The 26153-nt window shown below is 44.7% G+C and overlaps 1 protein-coding gene across 2 annotated transcripts in view; it reads right to left on the bottom strand.

The window, feature by feature from the left end:
* FAM227A (family with sequence similarity 227 member A) overlaps nucleotides 1-26153 on the bottom strand; it is an 80562-nt gene that overhangs the window by 16615 nt on the left and 37794 nt on the right. Inside the window, exons 6-10 of one of the 2 annotated variants that reach the window (XM_073592527.1) lie at nucleotides 21056-21199; nucleotides 20440-20538; nucleotides 4459-4563; nucleotides 1519-1648; nucleotides 1351-1446 (exon numbers count right to left, since the gene is read on the bottom strand). In XM_073592527.1, the coding sequence (XP_073448628.1) occupies nucleotides 1351-1446; nucleotides 1519-1648; nucleotides 4459-4563; nucleotides 20440-20538; nucleotides 21056-21199 (574 nt within the window). The remainder of the gene's footprint in view (nucleotides 1-1350; nucleotides 1447-1518; nucleotides 1649-4458; nucleotides 4564-20439; nucleotides 20539-21055; nucleotides 21200-26153) is intronic. The other variant, XM_073592528.1, reaches the window with a different exon arrangement.

The raw sequence follows: 26153 nt of genomic DNA, 5'->3' as shown, positions 1-26153 counted from the left end.
CTCGTACTCTGTTTGATGGACATAAGGCACTTGGCAGCAGAAGCGGAGCGTGCAGGAACGTCAAATACACTTTTAAAGGAGGCCACAAACTCAGGGTAACTCCAGACAGCAGGTTTTTGCGTCTCCCATAGAGGGTTTGCCCAGGCCAAGGCTCTCTCAGAAAGCAAAGATATCACGAAACCTACTTTGCTTCTGTCCATGGGAAACGTCTGGGGCAGCATCTCAAAGTATATCTCAACCTGGTTGAGAAACCCTCTGCATTGAACTGGATCACCCCCAAATCGCTGGGGAAGCGGAGTGGAACCAGACATACCTCTTATAGGGGTAATTCTCGAGGCGGGTGCCTGCACAGAGACTGGCGCAGCAGCAGGGACGGCCTGCAACTCAGGTTGTACCGGAACAGCCACAGTGGGAGATTCCAGGTGAGCCGTGCGACACAGGAGTGTTTGTAACGCCATGGGAAACTGATCCATGCGGTGATATTGCTCATCCAATCTGGAAAAAATATTACCAACAAGTGGATTGACTGTATCCTACTATCAGGAACCATGAATCAGACTGAGACAGAAGTATAGTCAAATCACACTTGTTTAATAATAATAATAATAAAAAGGTAAACAGAGAAAGCGTGGTCAAAACAAGCCAGAGTTCAGTAACCGGATCGGGTAGTCAGCCAAGCCAATGTCAGAGAGCCAGAGATGAACGTAGTAGTACAGCAATCAGGATCAGGAGCCAGAAGGGATGTCAGCGGAGCAAGTCTTCAACAGGAACGCAGGAGAAAGTCTCTGTGATGTTGACAAAGGCGAAGGCAGAGATCAAGTGAGCTGGATGGCTTTAAGTAGCTAGGACTGACGAGTAGAATCAAGAACAGCTGGGTAACTGTGGAGAGAGATGGGAGCTGGCAATTAGCCAGCAGCTGAGCGGCCAGTTCAGAGAAGGAAGGGCTGAGCCCAGCCATGACACATACGAAGTCCCGCCTCCTGGATGGGCTCCTATGATAGACTGCACACAGCGGCTGTGCCGTGTAAGCGGGAGATTTCCCGCTCTGTGTAATACGATGGCTCTCCTCTCTCTAATCACCATACATTGAACGGAGTGTAACTTACACGTCATTCTAAAGGCGTCTGTAATGTTGGAATGCATCTTTCTCTTTAAATAAAGAGTTAAAAAAAAAGCCGTTTATACTTACAGTAGAATGTTTTTACTTATTTTTTTGGCGTAATTGCATATAGTTTATATATTGTTTTTGTGCGTGTTTGCAAAATTAAAGTGGGTTGGTCTGGATAAAGTCCAGGGCCAAATTTTGGTCCCAGTCCAGCCCTGCAAGCAGCTGTTAACAAATCTGCTTACCTTTCCTTTGCTTTTCTTTTTTGCGGGGCATGTCATCTTTTGGCTCCAGTGTGTCATAGTCCCAACTTTTATAGCTGCCAGGTGTTGGACATATACCTTTATAATTAAAAAGATGTTATAATATAGTTGTTTATTCCTCATAAAACAAGCAGATAGTATGCTACAAACCTCCAAACCACTGCCAAATCACACTACACAGCTGTGTCTTGAAATCATCTGACTGGAACTGGTGTAAGGACTGAGGAAAGGAGAAACAGAAGCTGCTGTATATGGTCTGACTTACAGATAAAGGGAAACTCTGTTTGGGAACAAAATTAACACATGACGATGATTTAATTAAATTCCATTGTTGCTATAAAAAAAATCATAATATATATATTAAAATGTTAGTCTTTAACCACTTGCCGCCCGCCATATAGCAGAATGACGGTGGCAAAGTGGTTTCAATATCCTGACTGGGCGTCACATGACGTCCTCAGGATATTAAGCCCCCAGGGGCGCCCATCGCGGCGATCATTGTTGCGGTGTGTCAGTGTGACACATCGCAACTCCGATCTAGGTAAAGAGTCTCTGACGGAGACTCTTTACCATGTGATCAGCCGTGTTCAATCACGGCTGATCACGATGTAAATAGGAATAGCCGGTGACCGGCTTTTCCTCACTCGCGTCTGACAGACGCTGGTAGAGGAGAGCCAATCGGCTGCTCTCCTGACAGGGGGGGTCTGTGCTGATTGTTTATCAGCACAGCCCCCCCTCGGATCCCGCCCAGGACCACCATCATGCCGCCCAGGACCACCAGGATGGCCATCCACACTAGACCACCAGGTATGCTCCCCCCAGGTAAATACCAATCTGTGCCCAGGCAGCTGCCAATCAATGCCCAGGCAGCTGCCAATCAGTGCCCACTCACAATGCCTACCACTGCCAGTGCCACCAGGGATGCCTATCAGTGCCGCGTATCAGTGCCCATCAGTGCCACGTATCAATGCCCATCAGTGCCACCTATCAGTGCCCATCAGTGCCCAGCAGTGCCGCCTATCAGTGCCCATCAGTGCCGCCTATCAGTGCCCATCAGTGCCCAGCAGTGCTGCCTATCAGTGCCACCCATAAGAACCCATCTTTGCAGCCTTTCAGTGCCCATCAGTGTCGCCTATCAGTGCCCATCAGTGCTCACCAGTGCCACCCATGAGTGCCCATCAGTGTCGCCTATCAATGCCCATCAGTGCTGCATATCAGTGCCACCCATCAGTGCCGCCTACCAGTGCTCATCAGTGCCGCATATCAGTGCCCATCGTCAGTGCCCATCAGTGCCCATTCATTGGTGCGACCTCATCGGTGCCGCCTTATCAGTGCCCGTCAGTGCCGCCTTATCAGTGCCCATCAGTGAAAGAGAAAACTTATTTATTTACAAAATTTTATAACAGAAACAAAAGCAAAACTTTTATTTTTTTTTAAATTTTCGGTCTTTTTTTATTTGTTTAGCAAAAAATAAAAACCGCAGAGGTGATCAAATACCACCAAAATAAAGCTCTATTTGTGGGAACAAAATGATAAAAATTTAGTTTGGGTACAGTGATGGATGACTGTGCAATTGTCATTCAAACTGCGACAGCGCTGAAAGCTGAAAATTGGTCTGGGCAGGGAGGTGTATAAGTGCCCTGTATTGAAGTGGTTAAAGCCTTGCACTAAAAAAAATCACACTTATTTATTTAGATCTTCCCTTCATGACAAAATGCTGCAGTAACCTTAAAAAAACTGTGAGGAAAAGAATCTAATACTGTAAATATCCACACGTGAAAAGTGGGGTATTCAGCATTTACTGAGCAAGGGTAAAGTGGGTATATTTACTAACCCTTTTCCTCACAAGTTTTTTCTTTGTATTATTTTATTTTTACAGCAGCATTTTGGCTTGGGAGCATGAATAGGAAGCAGACCTTGCGTGGTAGTGTAAGATTTGCTTTAAAGCTGGCCATAGATACTTTGTTTCTTTTTTTTAACAGCCAGAGGGCTGATTGAAAAGACTAATTTGTTGCAATTGCTGATGGACAAAAGTTTTCCAACAGTCTGGTTTATCAGCTGGAGCTCTCCCCTGTCACTGTTGTTCTTTTGGGGTAAGGAAAACTGGGCAGAAGTAATACATGCTTATAACAAAGGATTGAGGCAACGGACAGAAATTACACTTAGTGGTCTGGATTGGGACAAGTACACACTATAGAGCAGGGGTCTCCAAACTATGGCCCTCCAGTTGTTCAGGAACTACAATTCCCATCATGCCTAGTCATGTTTGTGAATGTCAGAGTTTTACAATGCCTCATGGGATGTGTAGTTCCACAAGAGCTGGAGGGCCGTAGTTTGGAGATCCCTGCTATAGAGGGATATGCTTTGTTTATATTTTATGTCTGAGGTTTACAACAACTTTAAAGGAGTTGTAAAGTCAGAAGGTTTTCTATCTTAATGTATTCTATGCATTAAGATAAAAAGCCTTCTGTGTGCAGCCCTCCAGCACCCCCCGATACATACCTGAGCTCCATCTCTCTCCAGCGATGTCCACGAGTGTCTCGGCCATCTGAGAATCTCCTTCCTGATTGGCTGAGACACAGTATCGGCGCCATTGGCTCCCGCTGCTGTCAATCAAAGTCAGTCAGCCAATCAGGAGAGAGAGGGGCTGGGCCAGCCACTCGACAGGAGGGAGGGGCCAGGAGCACAGAGGAGGCACCCGAGAAGAGGAGGATCTGGGCTGCTCTGTGCAAATTCACTGCAACAGAGCAGATAAGTATAACATGTTTGTTATTTTTATTGAAAAAAAAACACAAGACTTTACAATCACTTTAATGTATTAAATGTCTATGATATATTGCTAATTGTAATTAAAAAAAATCTTAATTTCCTTTATTCTATACCCCTTACTGTTTTCCAAAAGTTTTATGTATTCATTGTTACTTGTCAAATAAAGGGGAACAAACATTTAGCACTGTGTATGCAAAACATATAATCCTGAGATTATAAATGTGCATACTAAGCCTTTGTGGTGGTATATTGCTGTTTGAAACCCTGTGTACTCAATAAAATCTTCACTACCAAAAAAAACAAAAAAACAACACAGCTTACATTGAGAAACGCATCCCCATTGCGTAGTTTTTGACACAAATCAAGAAGTCGGACATAATTCTCTGCCACGCGATCAAACAGCAGTTGTTGGCACTTTCCATCGGGCTACAAGATAAGATTTAATTTAAATTAAAAATCACTTCAATAACCCAAATATTGATATGGTTTTCTTAAGGATGAATTTGAAGATAGAGCTGGAGTATGGATAATAATACTTCTCAGTACCTTTTTTGGTAAGAGATAAGTGAGATGGGACATCTAAACAAATCCAGCAGAACGCTAGCATGTTTCATTTGAAGCCTTATGCTGCGTACACACGATAGGACTTTACGGCATACTTGGTCCGGCGTACCGGATTTCGTCGGACAATACGATCGTGTGTGGGCTCCAGCGGACTTTGTTCTCTCAAAAGTTTGACGGACTTAGATTTGAAACATGTTTCCAATCTGTCCGATGGAAACTGCTTTCTAGCGTACAAACCGGTCGTCTGTGTGCTAGTCCGACGGACCCAAACTGACGCATGCTCTGAAGCAAGTACAAGACGGAAGCGCTCGGTCTGGTAAAACTAGCCTTCGTATTGAAGCTAGCACATTCCTCTTCTGTGATCTTTTAATACAGCGCATTCTTTTTTTCTTTATAATGCGAGAGGAATGAAGTTGTTTTGCTGCTTATATTCACACAGATTTCTCACAAACAACTTTCTTCATGATCTATCCTCATGCCATGGCTAATATGATATTTTTTAAATGTCAGATCTCCAGAACTAAAGTAGAAAATTATTTTTTGGACTCATTTTTTATTTTTTTTTGAGATTTAAACAATATCTATTTTACAATGTGTTCTAAATGATCCAAAAGATTATTTTATTCAAAATTTTTTTTTTGGGTTTCTAGTTACCACAATAACCTTAATAATTTTTATTGTTTTAATGAACCTTAATGAGGTTGGTGTCCCTTGTTAATTAGACATAGGGGGGTTATTTTCAAAAGGCAAATTCATTTTTCACTACAAGTACAAATTGTACTTGGAATTGCACTGAAAGAGCATTGGAAGTGCATTCGCTGTGGATCCGAGGGGCACATGCAAGGAACACCAAAAAAAAAAAAAACATTTCTCTTGCACATGATTGTATGATAAAATTAGCAGAGCTTCCCCTCATTTAGATTTTCCCCTCAGATTTACAGCGACTGCACCTCCAACAAGTGCACTTGCAGTGCAATTTATAAAGTGCATTTTGCACTAGTATTTTGCACTTGAATAGCCAAATGATTTAGCCTTTTGTAAATAACCCACATAGTCTTTTTGACCTGTACCTGCCTACTCACAAACCAAATGTCCTTTTTGAATCAAAACACATAGTCAATAATGTAAGGTAACGAAAAGATACATTTATTTTGGTCAAAACAGAAATGAGGAAGACAACACTGGAGACACTTTTGGAATGTGTGAAGCCTTTTGTCCCCCAGGACACACACATCAAGTTTTAGGACAATAAAATTGGTATCTTGCGACTAGGGAGCACAGTCCGACGTCAGACCAGACAGAAGCCAGGCAATCACCTTCGACTCTTCCGTGGAGCCTTCCCTGCACGCTGCCCTGCAGCCTTCCCTCCACGCTTCTCTGCAGCCTTCCTTGGAGGCTGTGCCTCTGGTGGTGTACTTGGGGCAGGAGGAGGAGGAGGAGGAGGAGGAGTAGAAGCAGGAGGAGTGGCTTCATCTGCTATATATGTTTTTGCAGTAAGCTCCCCTCTCAAGCCCTTCTGATAGGCTTGAAAAATAAGACCCTCACAGAGGAGGCATTGCCCCTTTTCGAGTTCCAGCAATCTGGTGGCCATATAGGTTCCATACGCCTCTTCTGCATTGGGTGGTGTGCTGAGGATTTGGCTGGCTTCCCGAATGAGGGCTAGTGATTCCTCCTCAGTTCGGGTCATCTTCCTGGGCCTTTTTGTGCTAATGCAGAGGGGAGGCACCTGACATTCCGTGAGGCTTCTACTGGGCCCAGCCACGGCCTCCTCCTCTCTCCCACTGGGCAAGGCCTCCTCCTGTATACCTCTGGGCACGGCCTCCTCCTGGCTGAGCTCATCCTGGGTAAAAAAAAGGGACATACCAGTAGTTTTAATTTAGGGTTATGCAATCACACACAATTTTCAGCTCATGACTTGCAAATATAATTTTAAACAAACAGTAAAGGCTATCTTTTTGACCCCACCATTATTCTAGCTGCTCACCAATATTTGAAGTATATTTTTGGCCACTACTGTCTAGTGATATGTCTACATATTAATAATTGTGATGAATTTTTAATTTTTGGTGAAGCAGTTCAATTTTTTTTAGGTTATCATCATTAATATTTACACAATCCCAAATTCACCAAAAAAGTATACCTGGCTGAAGCTGGGCGCATCCACTTCATCAAGGATGAAAGGGCCCAGTTCTTCATGGGACTCCTCAGCTGGGGTGGAGGGAAGAGTGGAGGTGGAGGGAAGGCTGGAGGGAAGGGTGGAGGGAAGGCTGTAGAGAAGGGTGGAGGGAAGGCTGGAGGGAAGGGTCGAAAGTGATTGCCTTGTTTCTGTCTGGTCATCCAGAAATCGCAGTTTTTGGTAGTACCACAGCTTGGGGACATAAACCTGGTCTGCTGCTGCTCTGGATCTGTGCGACTCCTGGATCTTCTTGTGTTCCCGCCTGTACATGTTGCGCAAGATACCAATTTTACTGTCCAGAAACTTAAGGTCTGCCTGGGGGACTCGAGTCTTCACAAATTCCAAAAGTGTGCCCAGTGTTGCCTTCCTTGCATCTCTATTCAAATATAATGGGTGCTTGACCTCCCACAGGTTTCTTTTTTCATGATACAAATCAATGAAATGGGTCATAAATTCTTCATCCTTAAAGGGATTAATTTTTGCTGAAAGACAAGACACAAGATAAAAAATGTAATGTCAGTCCAAACTCCCAGTATTATTTTTGGTTGAATCTAGGGTACACATATACACACATACACACACACACACCAAACACATTCACCAAACACACACCCACGTTTAATCCTACCTTCGTTACTGAGGCTCGCTACTTCCGCTCGGACATACGTAGGCCAGCGTAATAGCTTTATATACACTGCACATGTGTCATGCTACGCCTGCGTCGCCTGCCCCTGACGTTCTTTATTCCGATTTGTCTCCGCCCCTTCACTCTTCGTTGCGCAGTGGCAGTATATAGAGAAAGATGGCGGAGAGATTATCTGCAAGTAGCGCGGAGGAAAGCCCGGAGCCACAACCATCCAGATCCAGGAGGAGATATAAGGCCACCAACATGGCCTTTGAAGAGATGGTGGAGATGGTGTCCATATTGAGAAGTGAGGACTATGAGGGCAAAAAAGGACCGTACACCCGACCCAATATGCGGAAGGACAAAATAATGTCCTCAGTTCTCACGGCTCTTGAACAAAAATTTGGCACTAAACAGGCTAAAGAACAATTGAGGAAGCGGTGGTCTGACCTCAAAAGTAGGGAGCCTGAACAATATTGGCAAATAAAAAAGCTGCTTAAAAAAAGTACGTACTTGTTGTGTGATCTTAATGAGATACTTAACTTGCATGTTGATCCATATGCTTTTCGTTTATACAGCATCGTTCGTAAAGACCGTTCTTTTGAAAATACATATGATACGAAGAAAATGTAATTTTTTTTGCGCCAAATACGATGGTACAGGGTTGGACATACATTTAGGTCTTGCTAATTTGTCATATTCCAAAAATGTGGTCATGTTGTGTAGATATGTTTGAAACTATAATGCTTCTTCAAAAATGATTTGGTGTAATGTAAGGACAGGACACAGCAGCTGTTTCCACATCTGGGCTCACGAGCACTAGTGTACTATGTGACACCAGAGTCAATTTTTGGGGGTAATACACATAGGGGCTCCAGGGGATACTTGAGGTGTCTGCATCTGTGAAACTTGCATGAAAATGTGTATTTTTTTAGCATTTTTGGGCAGAGTGAATTTTAATCCTGTCTCCCAAATTTTTGGGGCAACAAAATGACAATTGTCCACGACTTCGAACCAACGTTTCTTATTTGTTTTTCAAGACTGAAATATCACTGTGTTTTAACTATACCTTTTGTTTTATTCTCATAGGGGAGAAAAGACTCAGAAAACAGTCCAAGGATCCCAGGACCCCCCCAAGTCACCAGCCTGCAGCTGAAATTACCCCAAGCCCCAGCCCAAGACCACGCCCACCCGACGAGCTGGAGGAAGGAGAGGTGGAGGAAGTGTGCGATATTTCCACCCCACCAAGTGAGTGACTGACACCCCAGCTTAAGTTAATCTATTTAGGCGTGCATATTTTACCATTTTTTTTTTATCACAAATTTTAGGTGATGTTCAGGTTGTGGAAGGCCAAGCGGCAGAGCCGATTAGCACAGACGGTGCACAAAGACCCATTGGGCAGATAATGGTGTGGAATGGCCAAATTGATAGAATGCGTGACCAAATTGACAGCATGAGAAATCGGCTGGAGAGCATTCAACAGGAAATGAAGAACATGATTGATGTTTTGGGCAGAATCTAATAACTTTTGGCCTAAAAACATCAATCATGTTCTTCATTTCATTGTCAAGTTTTATTTTTAAAAAATGTTTTTACTTGATAAATACTATAATGCAAAAATTTAGCAGATGCACACGGTGTATCATCATGTGCTATCTTCCATCAGGGGATATCAATGTACTTGTTTTGTGTTTGCAACCCCTTCATCAGAATAATGTTATTTTGTGAGAGGAACAAAGGGATTGCACACACAAAACACGTCCATTGCTCCCCCATGATGGGAGATAGCACATGTTGACTTGAACCTTTTTTAATCCCAAATTGTGAGCATCTGCCAAATTTTTTGTTTACATGGGTGACATCACCAGCACCGTTATTAGCATGTTGAACTTTGTAAGTTCCTGTTATTTTTGCTTATTATGTTTTTAAAAACCCTGTTGTCAAGCCAAATTTTGTAAACAATGTATATTTTATACAAATATGCCTAAACCAAAAAAAAAATAATATATATTGTTACCAAAAAAAAAACCACGTTCAAACAAAATGCACCTTTCAATGTGCACACAGTAAAATGTTTTTACTACTACAATGTGTGTGGCTTATTATTTATCAATAACGGTTTGTTATTTTTTTGTGTGGTTACAGTGACAAAGGGCCTTATTAACTAAAGGGAAATGCACTTGCCACTACAAGTGCACTAGGAGACAGACAAAACTAAATGCAAACAAGAATCAAAACAAGAGATTGTTGCCAAAAATTTTTTTTTTAATTAAAATATTAAAGCTCTTGTGGCATCGCAATGGCCCCCCGACCATTAAAATAATTGACATATTTGTCACGCACTTGACGGGCGGTTTGGGGGGCCAAACCAATACGGCCACTTTCCAGGCCTGTGAGTGGTTCTTCAACACCAAGTCCGGCCTCAGGCCCAACAGAAGTTATATATGTCAAAGAAAGACGTCTCAAGAAATTATGCAGAATGCAGCAAGCCAGGATCACATAATTAATCTTGTATTCTGCCAGATTGATTGCAGAGAGGAACAAACGGAACCGGCTGGCCAGAATCCCAAAGGCATTCTCCACAACTCTTCTTGCTCTGGCCAGCCGGTAATTAAATACCCTCCTCTCAGGGGTGAGTGTCCTTTGGGGGAACTGCCTCATTAAGTGCTCGCCAAGAGCAAACGCTTCATCAGCGAATAAAACTGAGATGAGTCCATCCACATTGTGGTCATCAGGTGGCAATCCCAGGCCACCAGTCTGGAGATGCTGGCACAGCTCGGTCTGTGCAAAGACTCCTCCGTCAGACATCTGGCCGTTCTTCCCCACGTCCACGAACAGAAAATCCAATTGTGCTGAGACCACCGCCATCAAAGCTACACTATGGAACCCCTTATGGTTGTAGAAATAAGCCCCCGAATGGGGTGGTGGCATAATGCGGACATGCTTCCCATTGATCACCCCGACACAGTTGGGAAAGTCCCAACGCTCAGCGAACTGGGAGGCCACAGTCTGCCATTCCTGTGTGTTTGAAGGAAACTGTGGAGTCAAACAATAAAAAAAAAAATATAAGTACTTTTAAACATAACTTGGATATCAGATTACACAAAAACATTATTGAACAACAGCAGTCGAACATTATTAATATGTGTTATTTTTATCCCAAAAAATATAAACATAAGGCCCACTTATAAGATTACTCACCCCCTCTGATGGACCATTGATCAATTTATTTGTGGGGGTAGAGGTTCTAATTGGGGCCAAGAACATACCTGACAGTTGCTAACATTTGAAGGGGTGGGGGAGGGGTTCTAATTGGGGCCAAGAATACACCTGACAGTTGCTAACATTTGTGGGGGTGGGGGAGGGGTTCTAATTAGGGCCAAGAATGCACCTGACAGTTGCTAACATTTGAGGGGTAGGGGGAGGGGTTCTAATTGGGGCCAAGAACAAGTTGCTAACATTTGAGGGGGTGGGGGAGGGGTTCTAATTGGGGCCAAGAACACACCTGACAGTTGCTAACATTTGAGGGGGTGGGGGAGGGTAAAACAGTACAATGGAGCTGACAATATACATTGTTCAAGGGACTATAGGCTACAGGTATAAATGGACCCAGGATTGCATGTTGGGGAGGTTATTGAAGGTAAATATGCATGTAGGGCAAAAAAATGATTAATGTAAAAAAACAGGCATGCATGAAGATAAAGGGGACATTCACAGCATATTCCAAACATGGTATTTAGGTAACGAGGACATTTAGACAATACATTAGCAAACATTAAATACATATCATGTAATGTTAAAGGAAAAAACTTACCTTCATATAGTCCTCCCGCAGGACCTGAATAATAGCAGAACAGGTCTCTGGGATTATGATCCCCAGAGCCTGGGGGGAGATGCCTGTCGAGAACTTCAAGTCCTGAAGACTTCTTCCAGTCGACAAGTAACGTAAAGTGGCAACTAGCCTCTGCTCCGCAGTGATGGCTTGCCTCATGCAGGTATCCTGCCTGCTGATATAGGGGGTCAGCATAGCCAGCAGATGTTCAAAAACGGGGTCCGTCATCATGAGATAATTCCTGAAATCATCAGGATTATTCTCACGGATCTCAGGGAGCAAAGGCATGTGCGAGAATTGGTCACGCCGGCGCAACCAATTCTTCATCCATGAACTCCTCCTCGCCCTGTTCATGGACTGGACTCGGGTCAAAGTATTAACCCCAACACCAAGTCCCCATGCAGCACGAACTCGAGAACGAGTACGTCCACGCAACATGGCTTCAAAACGGTCGGCTGGTCAAACAAACAAACTTAGAACAAACGCACTGTAGAACAGCAAGGCCTATGAAGAGCGACCTGAAAATCAGGATGAGCGGACCAGAACGGCCTGCTAGGCAAGTTACGAACTGACCAACACGCACTGAAAAGCAGATACAAACCTCACAAGCACAAACTGAACCGCAGAAAACGATCGAAATAAGCTGAAGTGTGAAAAGCGCAAATCGTCTCTAAACAAACTTCTACTAACACGAGATAAACACGAGATTAGCAGAAGGAGTCCAAAGGGTGGCGTAGTGGGGCTTGAACTTCCTTTTTCTAGTCCCGTCGTACGTGCTGTACGTCACCGCGTTCAAAACCATCGGACTTTTGGAGTTATCATGTGTGTCCAAGTCCGTCCGTTTTTAAGTCCGGCGCACCTACGCTACAAAGTCCGTCAAAAAGATCGCCGGACCAAGTATGCCGTAAAGTCCGATCGTGTCTATAACTAAAGCTGACCATACACAGATTGAAATGTGTACGGTTCCTGCTAAACCTGCCAAATTTTAATCCATGTATGGGCACTGTGGTTGAACAGAAGTAAATCTACTAATCGACCTCTGTTTAGCCACCCTGTTGGAAAATTTCCACTTGATCAACACTGCAGGTTATAGAGACCTCCACTGTCAGAATACAAAGAAAGAGCAGGGAGGATTCCCCCATCCTCTTCACGGCTGGCAGAATACAATAGCGCTGCGGGAGGCATTCAGTCAGTGTTGATGGGGGAATCAAACAATTTTCTTTCCTTCCACGTGTTGTGGAAGGAAAGAAAATCAAGCGATCTATGGGATGCTTAACTCGTAAGCAAAAGTTTGAGGAGAGATCTGGAGTCCAATAACAATCCTTTACAGTAAGTTATCTGGCTATAGCCACTGGCAGTAAATTGCTGCCAGCGGCAGCGGAAAAATCTGCCTGGCTGGTTGTATCCAAGTTAATAGATGGATCGACTTGTGTACAATCAGCCTGACCATACATGGACAGAATCCCTGCTGAATTGGCCGAATTTTAATCCATGGCTTTATATAGGAATTTGAGCTGTTGAGGATGACATGCGTGGTGTGTATACTGGCATGAAGGTGTAGATCAGGGGTCTCAAACTGGTGGCCCTCCAGCTGTTGCAAAACTACAAGTCCCATGAGGCATTGCAAGGCTGACAGTTACAAGCATGACTCCCACAGGCAGAGGCGTGATGGGACTTGTAGTTCCGCAACAGCTGGAGGGCCGCCAGTTTGAGATCCCTGGTGTAGATACTCTTGTGATATTTCTATTGTTTTAGGATGAACCAATTTTTCTATTGGGGTTTAAATAACAAAGTGGTTTCACTTGATGGCATTACCAAACTAATTGCAGCAGAATCTGGAAACGTACTATGTGATCAATGATAAAAGAGCTCTAAACTTTTCAAGTAGTGAAGGAAAACAGAATCTCTTGAAATGATATGGCCAGAATTTAGTAACTAGTAATTTCATAAAGTGTATCTACAATAAAACAGTAATTTTTCTTTAACAGATCATACCACAATCTTATTCCAGCATAAAAGGTTGGAGGGCAAAAGATGGCAAGGATAGCAGACAGAGGGTTCTGTATGGACAGTATACAGTATAGGGCATTGACATTTCATGGGTAAAACCCCAGGGGAGGTGTATACTCAAATTTAATCAAATAAGTGTACCAACGAAGTAGCCAAGACATGTAAAAAGCCAGGGGCTGACTAAGTGAGCTTTCTGATTAGGTCCGCCTGTCAGTTTTTGAGGTGGACTTGATGGACAGCTCAGTGTAATCCTTAGGCATGCAGATGTAAAAGGGCTTGCATTGGTTTACATCCGCTCACCTCTAAGTCTGTCCATGTTTGAGAGGAAAAATGGAAAGGACTGAATGCTTTTCCATGTTTCACAACCTACGTGATGGATCAGAGGTAGCCTGATATAAAAAGATGCAAGTCAATTATCCATTATATCTGGAGATCCCTCCAGCAGATTACGTTCTCAGCAACTTAATCCTTGGAAGGCTCTCCAGATATCCACCATTGGGTGCGGCAATTTCTTAAGCGCATTCAGACCTTCTGCATTTCTGGAAAGCTAACAGTGTGTTCTTTCCAATTGTGGAATACTGGAGTCAGTATTCCTTTGGATCCTTTGTATTTTATTTCCACATTATGTCACAGATATTTCCACATTATGTCATAACCAAACTGAAAGAACATGGCACAACAGCAAACCTGCCAAGAGACGGCTGCACACCAAAACTCACAGACCGGGCAAGGAGGGCATTAATCAGAGAGGCAGCACAGAGATCTAAGGTAACCCTGGAGGAGCTGCAGAGTTCCACAGCAGAGACTGGAGTATCTGTACATAGGACAACAATAAGTCGTACGCTCCATAGAATTAGTTAGAGTTTATGGCAGAGTGGCCAGAAGAAAGCCATTACTTTCAACAAAAAACAAAATGGCATGTTTTGAGTTTGCAAAAAGGCATGTGGGAGACTCCCAAAATGTATGGAGGAAGGTGCTCTGGTCTGATGAGACTAAAATTGAACTTTTTGGCCATCAAAGAAAACACTATGTCTGGCGCAAACCCAACACATCACATCACCCAAAGAACACCATCCCCACAGTGAAACATGATGGTGGCCAGTGGCGTCTCCAGCTTTCATATTTAGGGGGGGCACATGGGGGGACAGGGACAAAAGTAGGGGGGCCAACTATAAAATGCAATTATATATATATATCCTGGGGCCCTTTACTTCTGTTGTGGGGCCCTTTATTATGATCCTGCAACGAGACCCCTTTTGCATGTTTTGCAGTGAGCCCCCTTCCTACTGTATTGGGGCACTTCAGGGTGGCAGAAAACAAGAGGTATGTCACCAGCACACCAGGAAAATATAAGGGTCCAAAGCAGTGGGAGAACTACCAGGGTTGCACAGGTTGCACTTGCAACCGGGCCCTGGTGTTCTGCCACTGTGGGGTTCCCGAGCCCCCTCTTGCTGTCCTGCCCCTACTATTGACAGCGCTGGTCTGGCGTCTGTCTCCTTGGCAGCGGCGGCAGTCTATTAGGACTGAGATCAGTGTAAAAGTGGGTGGGCTGCATGCATGATATTGTGATATTATGGAATGTAATTACATGTTTTTATAAATGTGATAACTAAGTAAATATATATATATATATATATATTTATATATATATATATATATTCATGTGTTTGTGTATATATATATATATATATATATATATATACAGTATCTCACAAAAGTGAGTACACCCCTCACATATATGTAAATATTTTATATATAATTTTATGTGACAAAACTGAAGAAATTACACTTTGCTACAATGTAAAGTAGTGACTGTACAGCTTGTATAACAGTGTAAGTTTGCTGTCCCCTCAAAATAACTCAACACACAGCCATTAATGTCTAAACCACTGGCAACAAAAATGAGTACACCTCTAAGTGAAAATGTCCAAATTGGGCCCAATTAGCCATTTTCCCTCCCCAGGGTCATGTGACTCGTTAGTGTTACAAGGTCTCGGGTGTGAATGGGGAGCAGGTGTGTTAAATTTGGTGTTATCGCTCTCAATCTCTCATACTGGTCACTGGAAGTTTAACATGGCCCCTCATGGCAAAGAACTCTCTGAGGATCTGAAAAAAGAATTGTTGCTCTACATAAATATGGCCTAGGCTATAAGAAGATTGCCCTGAAACTGAGCTGCAGCATGGTGGCCAAGACCATACAGTGGTTTAACAGAACAGGTTCCACTCAGAACTAGCCTCGCTATGGTCGACCAAAGAAGTTGAGTGCACGCGCTCAGCGTCATATCCAGAGGTTGTCTTTGTGAAATAGACATATGAGTGCTGCCAGCATTGCTGCAGAGGTTGAAGTGGTGGGGGGTCAGCCTGTCAGTGCTCAGACCATACTCAGACCAAATTGGACTGCATGGCTGTCGTCCCCGAAGAAAGACTCTTCTAAAGATGGTGCACAAGAAAGCCCACAAACTGTTTGCTGAACACAAGCAGACTAAGGACAAAGATGGATTATTGGAACCATGTCCTGTGGTCTGATGAGACCAAGATAAACTTATTTGTTTCAGATGGTGTCAAGCATGTGGCGGCAACCAGGTGAGGAGTACAAAGACAAGTGTGTCTTGCCTACAGTCAAGCATAGTAGTGTGAGTGCAAACAGTTTACTGAAGACAAGCAGACTAAGGACATGGATTACTGGAACCATGTCCTGTGGTCTGATGAGACCAAGATAAACTTATTTGGTTTTTAGAGGAAATCTCTTCAAAGAAAGGGGAACTGGAAACAATTGTCACCAGAACAGGTGTCACTTTTTCTTTCCAATGACCGCTACAAAATCTTAGATTTGACATTGGTCACCAGGACAAAGAGAGGGGTAAATTTTCCCAATAGGGACATATACAGTAATTAAACCCTGACCCTTTCATCCAAAGCTAAAAGAAAAAATGTTGGCGTTAGATATACCTTAGAGTCTAACTAAAATTTAAATTTTAATCAGCTAAATACATTTTCAGGTGCTTCAAAACAAAAGGTATGCAAAGTCTTACATCTAGTTTTGTTTAGAAAGGAGCCGCAGCCTGAAAGGCTTGTATAGAAAACCTTTGATCTCTATATGGAAGCAGTGGTCTTTCTGCAGAGGCACAACACACCTCCTGCTGAGTCAGGCCTATAGCTCTGTAATCAAAGCTCATCCTTTCTTTTGATTATAGAGCTGTAGCTTTGTTTCCATAGAGGGAACCCCAGACCACTGCTTCCAGACAAAAAGCAAGGGTCCTTCTTCGCAGCATGCTGGCAGTGGTCAGGCTTTCCTTCTCAGGCTGTGGCTGCTTTTTGAAGAATATGAACGTTAAGATTTTGCACACCTTTTGTTTTGATGCACATGCAAATACACTATATAACCAAACGTATTGGGACACCTTGCTTTGTGCACTGGTCCAAATCATTTGGCGGAGGGGGGATTATGGTGTGGGGTTGTTTTTCAGGGACTGGGCTTGGCCCCTTAGTTCCAGGGAAGGGAACTCTTAAGGCATCAGCATACCAAGACATTTTGGACAATTTCATGCTCCCAACTTTGTGGTAACAGTTTGGGGATGGCCCCTTCCTGTTCCAACATGACTGCGAACCAGTGCACAAAGCAAGGTCCATAAAGACATGGATAAGCGAGTTTGGGGTGGAGAAACTTGACTGGCCTGCACAGAGTCCTGACCTTACCTGATAGAACACCTTTGGGATGAATTAGAGCGGAGACTGCGAGCCAGGCCTTCTCGTTCAACATCAGTGCCTGACCTCACAAATGCGCTTCTGGAAGAATGGTCAAGCATTCCCATAGATACACTCCTAAAGCTTGTGGACAGCCTTCCCAGAATAGTTGAAGCTGTTATGGCTACAAAGGGTGGGCCAACTTAATATTGAACCCTATGGACTAAGACTGAGATGCCATTAAAGTTCATGTGTGTCCCAATACTTTTTTTTTAATACAGTGTATATTCAGCTGATATAGACCGATAGTTCAACTGGGTTTTAAAGGAGTTGTAAACCCTCGTGTTTTTTTCACTTTAATGTATCCTATGCATTAAGGTGAAAAAACACCTAGCAGTCACCAGCCCCCCCAGCCCCCCTGTTTTACTTACCTGAGCCCCGTATTTCTGTCGCTGGGGACGCGCTCTCCCTCTCTCCGCGCGGTCCCATCTCTTGATTGGATAGATTGATAGCAACGCAGCCATTGGCTCCCGCTGCTGTCAATCAAATCCAATGACGCAAGAGCCAGGGGCGGGGCCGAGTCTGGCATTCATGTCTATGGATGCAAATGCTGCACTCGGGAGCGCGCCTGCAAGGTAACCCCTTCGGGACAGCACTTCTCCTAGCGGGTTATCTGATGCGGGGAGGAGCTGCGAGAGCCGCCAGGGGACCCCAGAAGAGGATGTTTGAGGCCACTCTGTGCAAAACGAGATGCACAGTAGGGGTAAGTATATATATATATTTTTAACTGCTTGCTGCCCGCCCACCGTCAAATGATGGCGGAGCGGTGCAGCTCTCATTCTGGGACGCCGTCATATGACGGCGTCACAGAGCGGCCGCGGGGGCCGCGCCACGTTGCTAGGACACGGCGCGACCAAAATTCTGTAAGGAGCTGCATCTGTGGTCTTTAACCATGTGATCGGCTGTGTCCAATCACAGCCGGTCACACGTAAACAAGGAAGTGCCGGTAATCGGCTCTCCTTGCCTCACACTGACAGAGTGTGAGGAGAGGAGAGCCGATCAGCGGCATCTCCTCACAGGGGGATATGCAGAAATGTAATCAGGGCACTGATCATCAGTGCCCTGATTACAATAAAGAAAAAAGTGTCACCAATCAGTGCCCACCAATTGTCCACCAATGCCAGCTATCAGTGCCCGCCAGTGGCAGCAATCAGTGCCCACCACTGCCCACAAGTGCCACCAATTAGTGCCCATTAGCGATGCCAGTCAGCGCTGGCAATCAGTGCCACCTATCAGTGCTGCCCATCAATGCCCATCACTGCTGTCAATCAATGCCTATCAGTGTCGCCCATCAGTGCCACCCATCAATGCCCATCAGTGCCCATCAGTACCGCCCATCCGTGCCGCCTATCAGTGCCTACCAGTGCCACCTATTAGTCCCCACCAGTGTCACCTAACAGTGCCCATAAGTGCCGCCTATCAGTGCTCATCAGTGCCACATATCAGTGCCACCTATCAGTGCCCAAAAGTGTGGCATATTTGTGCCTCCTCATCAGTGCCACCTAATCAGTGCCCATAAGTGCCGCCTCTTCAATGCCCATAAGTGCCACCTCATCAATGCCCAACAGTTCAGCCTATCAGTGCCCATTAGTGCCGCCTCATCAGTGCACATCAGTGAAGGTGATAAATTACTTAGTTACAAAATTTACTGACAGAAAAAAAGTAAAGAACATTTTTTTTTTTCAAATTTTTTTTTTTTTGGTAAAAAATAAAAAACCCTGCAGTGATTAACCCCTTCCCCCCGACCGTACGCACATCTGCGTACTCGGCTTTCGGGGGTTATACCGGGATGATGGCCGCAGCTGCAGGCATCATCCCGGTACCGTTGTTTAGAGCGGGCGATCGGCTACCAGTATATAACAACCGATGCGGCTAAAAGCCACTCGGCTGTTATACCAGAGGAGACATCCCCCCCCTCCCGCCGCCTCCCGCCGCTCTTACCGGGCCTCCAGTGCGATCAGGAGGCCCGGTGTCCAATCGTCTGCCTCCGGCGGCTGTGGGCGGGCTGGAACGAAGCTGTGGGCGGCTTCGTTCCAGCCTTCTCAATGTAAACGCAGAAGCGACGTCATGACGTCACTTCCCGTTTACTCGGCTGCCAATGGCGCCGAATTTTAAAAAATACACAGTATTCAGAATCACCGTTTTCGGCGATCTGAATACTTTGAAGTGTAAAGGAGGGATGGGGGGTCTTTTAGAATTTAGCAATAATTCTAGCCCTAGACCTCCTCTGTAACTCTAACCTGGTAACCGTAAAAAAAAAATTTAAAGCGTTGCCTATGGAAATTCATAGCTACCATAGTTTGTTGCCATTCCACGAGTGCGCGCAATTATAAAGCCTGACATGTTTGGTATCTATTTACTCGGCGTAACATCATCTTTCACATTATACAAAAAAATTGGGGTAACTTTACTGTTTGGATTTTTTAAAATTCGTGGAAGTGTCCCTTTTCCAAAACTTTGCGTTTAAAACACCGCTGCACAAATACCGTGTGATATAAAATATTGCAACAATCTCCATTTTATTCTCTAGATTCTCTGCTAAAAAAATATATATAATGTTTGGGGGTTCTAAGTAATTTTCTAGCAAAAAATATGGATTTTAACTTGTAAACACCAAATTTCAAAAATAGGCTTAGTCATGAAAGGGTTAAATACCACTAAAAGAAATCTCTATTTGTGTGAAGAAAATGATAAAAAATTTGTTTGGGTGCAGTGTAGCATGGCTGCGCAATTGTCATTCAAAGTGTGACAGCGCTGAAAGCTGAAAAATGGCCTGGGCAGGAAGGGGGTGTTAGTGCTTGGTAGGCAAGTGGTTAAACGATCTTTTATAATCACTTTAAATATCAACACAAATATATGAGCATCATTTCATAGCTCAGAAATAACATAACAGTAATTTTCTTTTTTTTAGCTATTAGTTGACATTTTTACATCCTAGTCTGACTGAGTGTACATAAACAAACACTGCTGCCATCAGGGGATCAGCTTGCATCCACACTACTCTTATTTTTGACTTACCAGCTTTGCCCAGCTGTACATTGATACAAACGCATAGATAGAGTCCATAAATTGGAGTAGAGCACTGGAAAACTTTATTTAGTAAGCACCTTACAGCTGCAAAAAAAAAGCCTTGATAGATTTGACATTACAGTGTTTAAAGTCGTCCGTAGTAGAACATCAGAAGACTTTAAACTCTGTAATGTGAAACCTATCAAGGCTTTTTTTGCAGCTGTAAGGTGCTGTATAACAAGTACATGACTTCATAAAATTTTTTTAAGGGGTTTTACTTCAGTACAGGTGAGCTGTCATTTTTTTTTTTTCACAAAAATATACCCACCACCCAAACCTTACTTTATACATGTGAAGAAAAATCCACCAGAAGCAGTCCAGCACAATATCCTGGACCACGGGGATGTTGAGAATCCTCCGGAGCTTCCTTGGAGGCAAAATCTAAAGAAAATATAATGTTTTTATTGAGACAGTATCATTAACCCTGTTCATGGTGATATATTGTACAGTATATTATGTGTGTGTTTGGATAGATAGATAGATAGATAGATAGATAGATAGATAGATAGATAGATAGATAGATAGATAGATAGATAGATAGATAGATAGATAGATAGATAGATAGATAGATAGATAGATAGATAGAATAATTTTCTCTATTATCTGCACAATAACACTTTTGCATAGTGCGTGTTTACACAAATGTATGTATCCATATTAATTTATTTCTATGACATCTGTCTGATTAATGTTTCCTCCCCAAGACTGGACTGGATTGAATCTGTTGCTAACAGATTTCAGATATCACATTTGTGGTTACCTTAAGTAAATCAACAGCAACTCCTTAATGAGGAACTTCTTCCTGTTATATATGGCTGGCCAAACAAATGTTAAATAATAGCAATAAAGTATTTGTTACTAAAAGTAACTCTTGCTGAGTTTTATCTTTTCAACTTACCATACCACCTCTGTTCTTGTGGCTAGACACAACGTTGCCAGTAATGGTGCTCAAGGCTGTTTCATAGGGGAGCGGTACAGGGCCTTTATTTAAATATCCTGGAAACTGGTACAACTCAACCAGTTTTGGCTTTGGGCTTGTCTTCTGAGAGATTAAAAGGAACACTATAAGCATACAGTACATTTTTGTGTTAGTGTTAGCTGATCTTGTTTAATGGAATGTCCTTTTGAATAGGCCTATTATATAAAGCAACCACTCTTTTTTTTGCAATGCTTGATATGACTACCATATCCTATACAATGCTTTTTCACTTTTTGACATTTGTATGTCCATCATAAACAATAGTGATATTTTATTTTATTCTGTGCAAAAAGTTGTATTTATTCATTATATGCATTGTATTCATTGGCATATATGTACAGTATCTTTCAGGAGTTTTTACAGGAAGTGAACCTGTATGTGTGTAGTATGTTGCCTGCAAGTGGCATTTAGAGGCAATTTTAGCACTTTAACAAACTTAGAAATTATTTACATTAGGTTGTGTTTTTTCATCATTCTTTCATCATTCTTTGTTGAGCTAGCCATACACCTTTAGTTTTAACCAGTACAAATATTGCCCACATGGATTGACTACCAAACCAGCAACGGTTTATTTTGATCTTATTGCTGCTGATCAGTAGGGATGAGCTTTTGTTTGAACCGGGTTTGGGTGTCCACTCAGAAGCCATCTGTCATTCCTGGTCCAATGAGTTGTGGGCGAGGGATTCCCTGCCCCACAACTGACTGTGCAAAAGGGACAGGGATGCTTCTGCTATCATTGATCTGATATGGCCACATAGCCCAATTAGGCCAAAGACATTTTACACTGATTCCAAAGTTTTTACTTTCCACAGACATCCCCCTATGATGTCTTCCTTTTGCACCAGTACCCAAACTTCCTGTCAGGAAGCTTGTCATATAGTCCCATGGGGCATGGGACTACATGACCCATGAACACTTGCACTATGCATTCGTGCTAATTTTAAGAGATTATTTGCTGGCCTCTCCTACCCCATCCAATTTCAATAAAATGTATTGAAAATCTTTTTCCAGTTGTTTGTTTTTAGTTTCCTATAATAAACTTTATTGCCCATCTTTTTTTAGTTCTGTGCTAACGCTGAATGATGATATTAGCTGTCGGTTAGAATCAGGTGGGTGGAGCAGACATCCTCTTATACTGCAGCTTGTTTGTGTCGCCTGTGTGTGTGTCTTCCTGGGGAAGCACACAGGTTGTGCTGGCCATGATGGGGCACCACGGAACTATTCCGGATTTGTGCATGTTAATGAATCTCACAGATGAGCTGTGCAGCACCCAGGGTTCCAGTTCACAACATGAGAGTCGGTCACTCACCTAGAGCGGCATTACTTTTGGCTTTACTGATCCGGACACCATAGAAACCCTGAAAAGTCCCCTGCAGCATTCTATCAAACTGTCATGGACGTACTGCGCATGGCTCTGCAACTGGCCGCGGGCGCACGGGTCCTTTGGGACGTGTTCCAGTCCATAGGCATTCAGCAGTGAATAGACGTGTGCCAATGCGCATGCGTGTGCGCAGAACACAGACACGTGTACACTAACACAGCTTTGGCGCCCAGTGATCCTTAAAAGGGGCCTCTTCAGAATGCATCCTTGCTGTCTGATCTGCAGCTAATCCTGTACCCGATCCTGAACCCGCATCTGCTCCAGTGTTATCCGGCTTCTCCTGACCTCGCTGCTGTCTCCAGTCCTGACCCCTTGGCTTGCCTTTGACCTGCTCTGTGTTCCTGTTTGTTTGATCTCCTGTTGCCGATTCTGCCTGGACTTGACCATTCTCTGCCTGCTGCTTCTGTCTGATTGATCCGCTGCTGTGACCTGGCTTGTCTGACCCTGCCTCTGTCTGCTGTCCGGCACCATTGCGCGCTTGCCTACAAGTTCTGCATCCGTGTGCATCTGCCTACAAGTCCTGCATCCGTGTTCATCTGCCTACAAGTCCTGCATCCGTGTGCATCTGCCTACAAGTCCTGCATCCATGTGCATCTGCCTACAGTCCTGCATCTGTGCGCACCTGCCGGCTACTTCTCAGTGTTCCTGCATCCGCAGCAATCAAGCCTGTTCCTGTCTCTGCCAAAGCTGACTTCATCTTCAGTCAAGCGGACCCTGCAGGCTCTGCTACTCCGCTGTGCTCTGAGGGTCACTGTTCCCACTCCAATGATCCCAGAACCAGAGCCGTACGAGAGGTCTCCCTCTGCACATCAGGCTCACCTCCAAGGTACGTGTCACAAACTAATCCTGAGCTGAAGGGATGGCTGTGGGAGCAAAAAGACTGAACATATAAGAATCAACGTAAAGCTGGGCATAGATGGATTGAAATTTGTCCAGTTCAGCAGGGACAGGTTGAATTTCCATCTGTGTGTGGCCCTCCCTATTCAACAGAAATTGATCATTCAAATGGACGTTCTGGGAAACTTTTGTTGATTAGCAGCTGTAGCCAACTGGCTGTAGCCTCCAATCAGTGCATTCTTACAGCAGTGGGAGCTGCTGTCAAGAATACTATATCCCAGCGGGGAGATTCTTCCGTCCACCTCGCTTGTGTGGTTGGAGGAATCTGTTAGTTCTTCTTCGTTCAGTCTGCTGGTTGAACAAGAAAAAATAAACTGTCTGTGTCCAGCTTAACCACTTCCCGCCCGGCCGTCAATCTGCTATAGGCCGGGCGGGAAGTGGTTAAGCTGGACACAGACAGTTTATTTTTTCAGTTATCCTGACTGGGCATCATATGACGTCCAGCAGGATAACATGCCGCTGCGTGCCCACGGGGGCATGCATCACGGCGATCGGTGGAGCGGTGTGGCTCTTTACCAAGTGATCGGTGGCTCTTTACCTCCGATGGAGGCTCTTTACCAAGTGATCAGCCATGTCCAATCACAGCTGATCACGATCTCAATAGGAAGAGCCGTTGATCGGCTGTTCCTCACTGGCGTCTGACAGACGCGAGTAGAGGAGAGCCGATCGGCGGCTCTCCTGACAGGGGGGGTCTGCGCTGATTGTTTATCAGAGCAGCCCCCCTCAGATCACCACACTGGACCACCAGGGATCGCCATTAGGACCACCAGGGAATGGGCTACACGTGGATGGCCAGGTATGTACCCCATGGCCATCCACATGTGCCCAATGTGCCCAATCTGTGCCAATCAGTGCCCACAAATTGGCAATGATTGGCACCATTATGTTTCAGTTTTGCCCAGCAATGCCACCAGTTTTATCAGTGCCACCAATCAGTGTCATCAGTGCCACCTGTCAGTGCCCATCGGTGCCACCTGTCAGTGCCCATCTGTGCCCACCTATCAGTGCCCATCAGTGCCACCTATCACTGCCATCCATAAGTACCCATCAGTGCCACCCATAAGTACCAATCAATGCCACCTATGAGTGCCCATCAGTGCCACCGATGAGTGCCCATCAGTGCCACCTATGAGTGCCCATCAGTGCCGCATACCAGTGCCACCTATCAGCGCCCATCAGTGCCACCTATCAGTGCCCATCAGTGCCGCCTATCAGTGCCCATCATCAGTGCCCGTCAGTACCACCTCATCAGTGCCACCTCATTGGTGCCACCTCATCGGTGCCCATCAGTGCCGCTGTATCAGTGCCCGTCAATGCAGCCATATCAGTGCCCGTCATTGAAGAAGAAAACGTACTTATTTACAAAAAATTTTAACAGAAAAAAATAAAAACTTGTTTTTTTTCAAAATTTTCGTCTTTTTTTATTTGTTGCGCAAAAAATAAAAAATGCAGAGGTGATCAAATACCACCAAAAGAAAGCTTTATTTGTGGGAACAAAATGATAAAAAATCGGGATTGTCCCAGGAAAATCGGGACTGTTGGCAACTATGCAAGTGTTCTAATCACTCTCTACTCTATCCAAAACTAGAAAAAAAGTTTTGCCTTTAGTTACAAGGAATTCATAAAGACTGGTGCAGGAAGATTTTGTGAAAGCCTCTCTCGTGCATTCTAAAAGTGTTGAAGACTTTCTCATTATTCATTTATATATACATAGTTGCCAACAGTCCAGATTTTCCCGGGACAATCCCGATTTTGGGACCCTCATCCCGATTTAATCTTGTCCCGATTGTTTTACCGAATTTTTGGGTTTGTCCCGAGAAAATCGTGAATGTTTTTGTCAAAAAACGGCAACGGCTCCACAAAAATGGCCGCCATCGCCTCCATGAGTCAGTCACAGAGTTGTTTCCCCTTGTGTTCAGTGCAGGGGAGAGGGACAGCCAATTGGCTTCTCTCTTCAGTGTACAAATAGAACATTCTATTGTACACTGAAGCCTATTGGCTACAGGGATTGGCGACCCCTCCCCCTCTCCACTGAACACAAGGAAATGTTCAGTCGCAGCCACCAACCCTCCGCTCTGCCCCGTGTATGACAGTGTCCGAGGGCGGCACTGATGGAAGGAGTGGGGCTCGCTGGCTGGGGACAGTGCACTAATGGTCCTGGCTCCCCCCTTACAATGAGCAGGTATACAGTCACACTGATGGAAGGACTGGGGCTCCGCTGGCTGGGGACAGTGCACTGATGGTCCTGGCTCCCCCTTGCACCCTGTCCCCCATGTCATCACCATACCTGTTTCCCCCCTCCCCTTGTGTCACCACCATACCTGCACCCCCCTCTCCCCAGTGTCACCACCATACCTGATTCCCCCCTCCCCCTGTGTCACCACCATACCTGCAACCCCCTCCCTCCGTGTTAACCACCATACCTGCACCCCCCTCTCCCCTGTGTCACCACCATACCTGATTCCCCCCTCCCCCTGTGTCACCACCATACCTGCAACCCCCCCGTGTCACCACCATACCTGCAACCCCCTCCCCCCATGTCACCACCATACCTGCACCCCCCTCCCCCCATGTTACCACCATACCTGCCTCCCCCTCCCCCGTGTCACCACCATACCTGCTTCCTCCTCCCCCCCCCGTGTCACCACCATACCTGCACCCCCTCTCCCCCCGTGTCACCACCATACCTGTTTCCCCCCTTCCCCGTGTCACCACCATACCTGCTTCCCCCCTCCCCCC

The sequence above is a fragment of the Aquarana catesbeiana genome, linkage group LG07 (assembly GCF_042186555.1).
Source record: "Aquarana catesbeiana isolate 2022-GZ linkage group LG07, ASM4218655v1, whole genome shotgun sequence".
NCBI lineage: Eukaryota > Metazoa > Chordata > Amphibia > Anura > Ranidae > Aquarana > Aquarana catesbeiana.
Note: the sequence above shows the minus strand (reverse complement) of the source record. Positions and strands in the feature narration are given on the sequence as shown.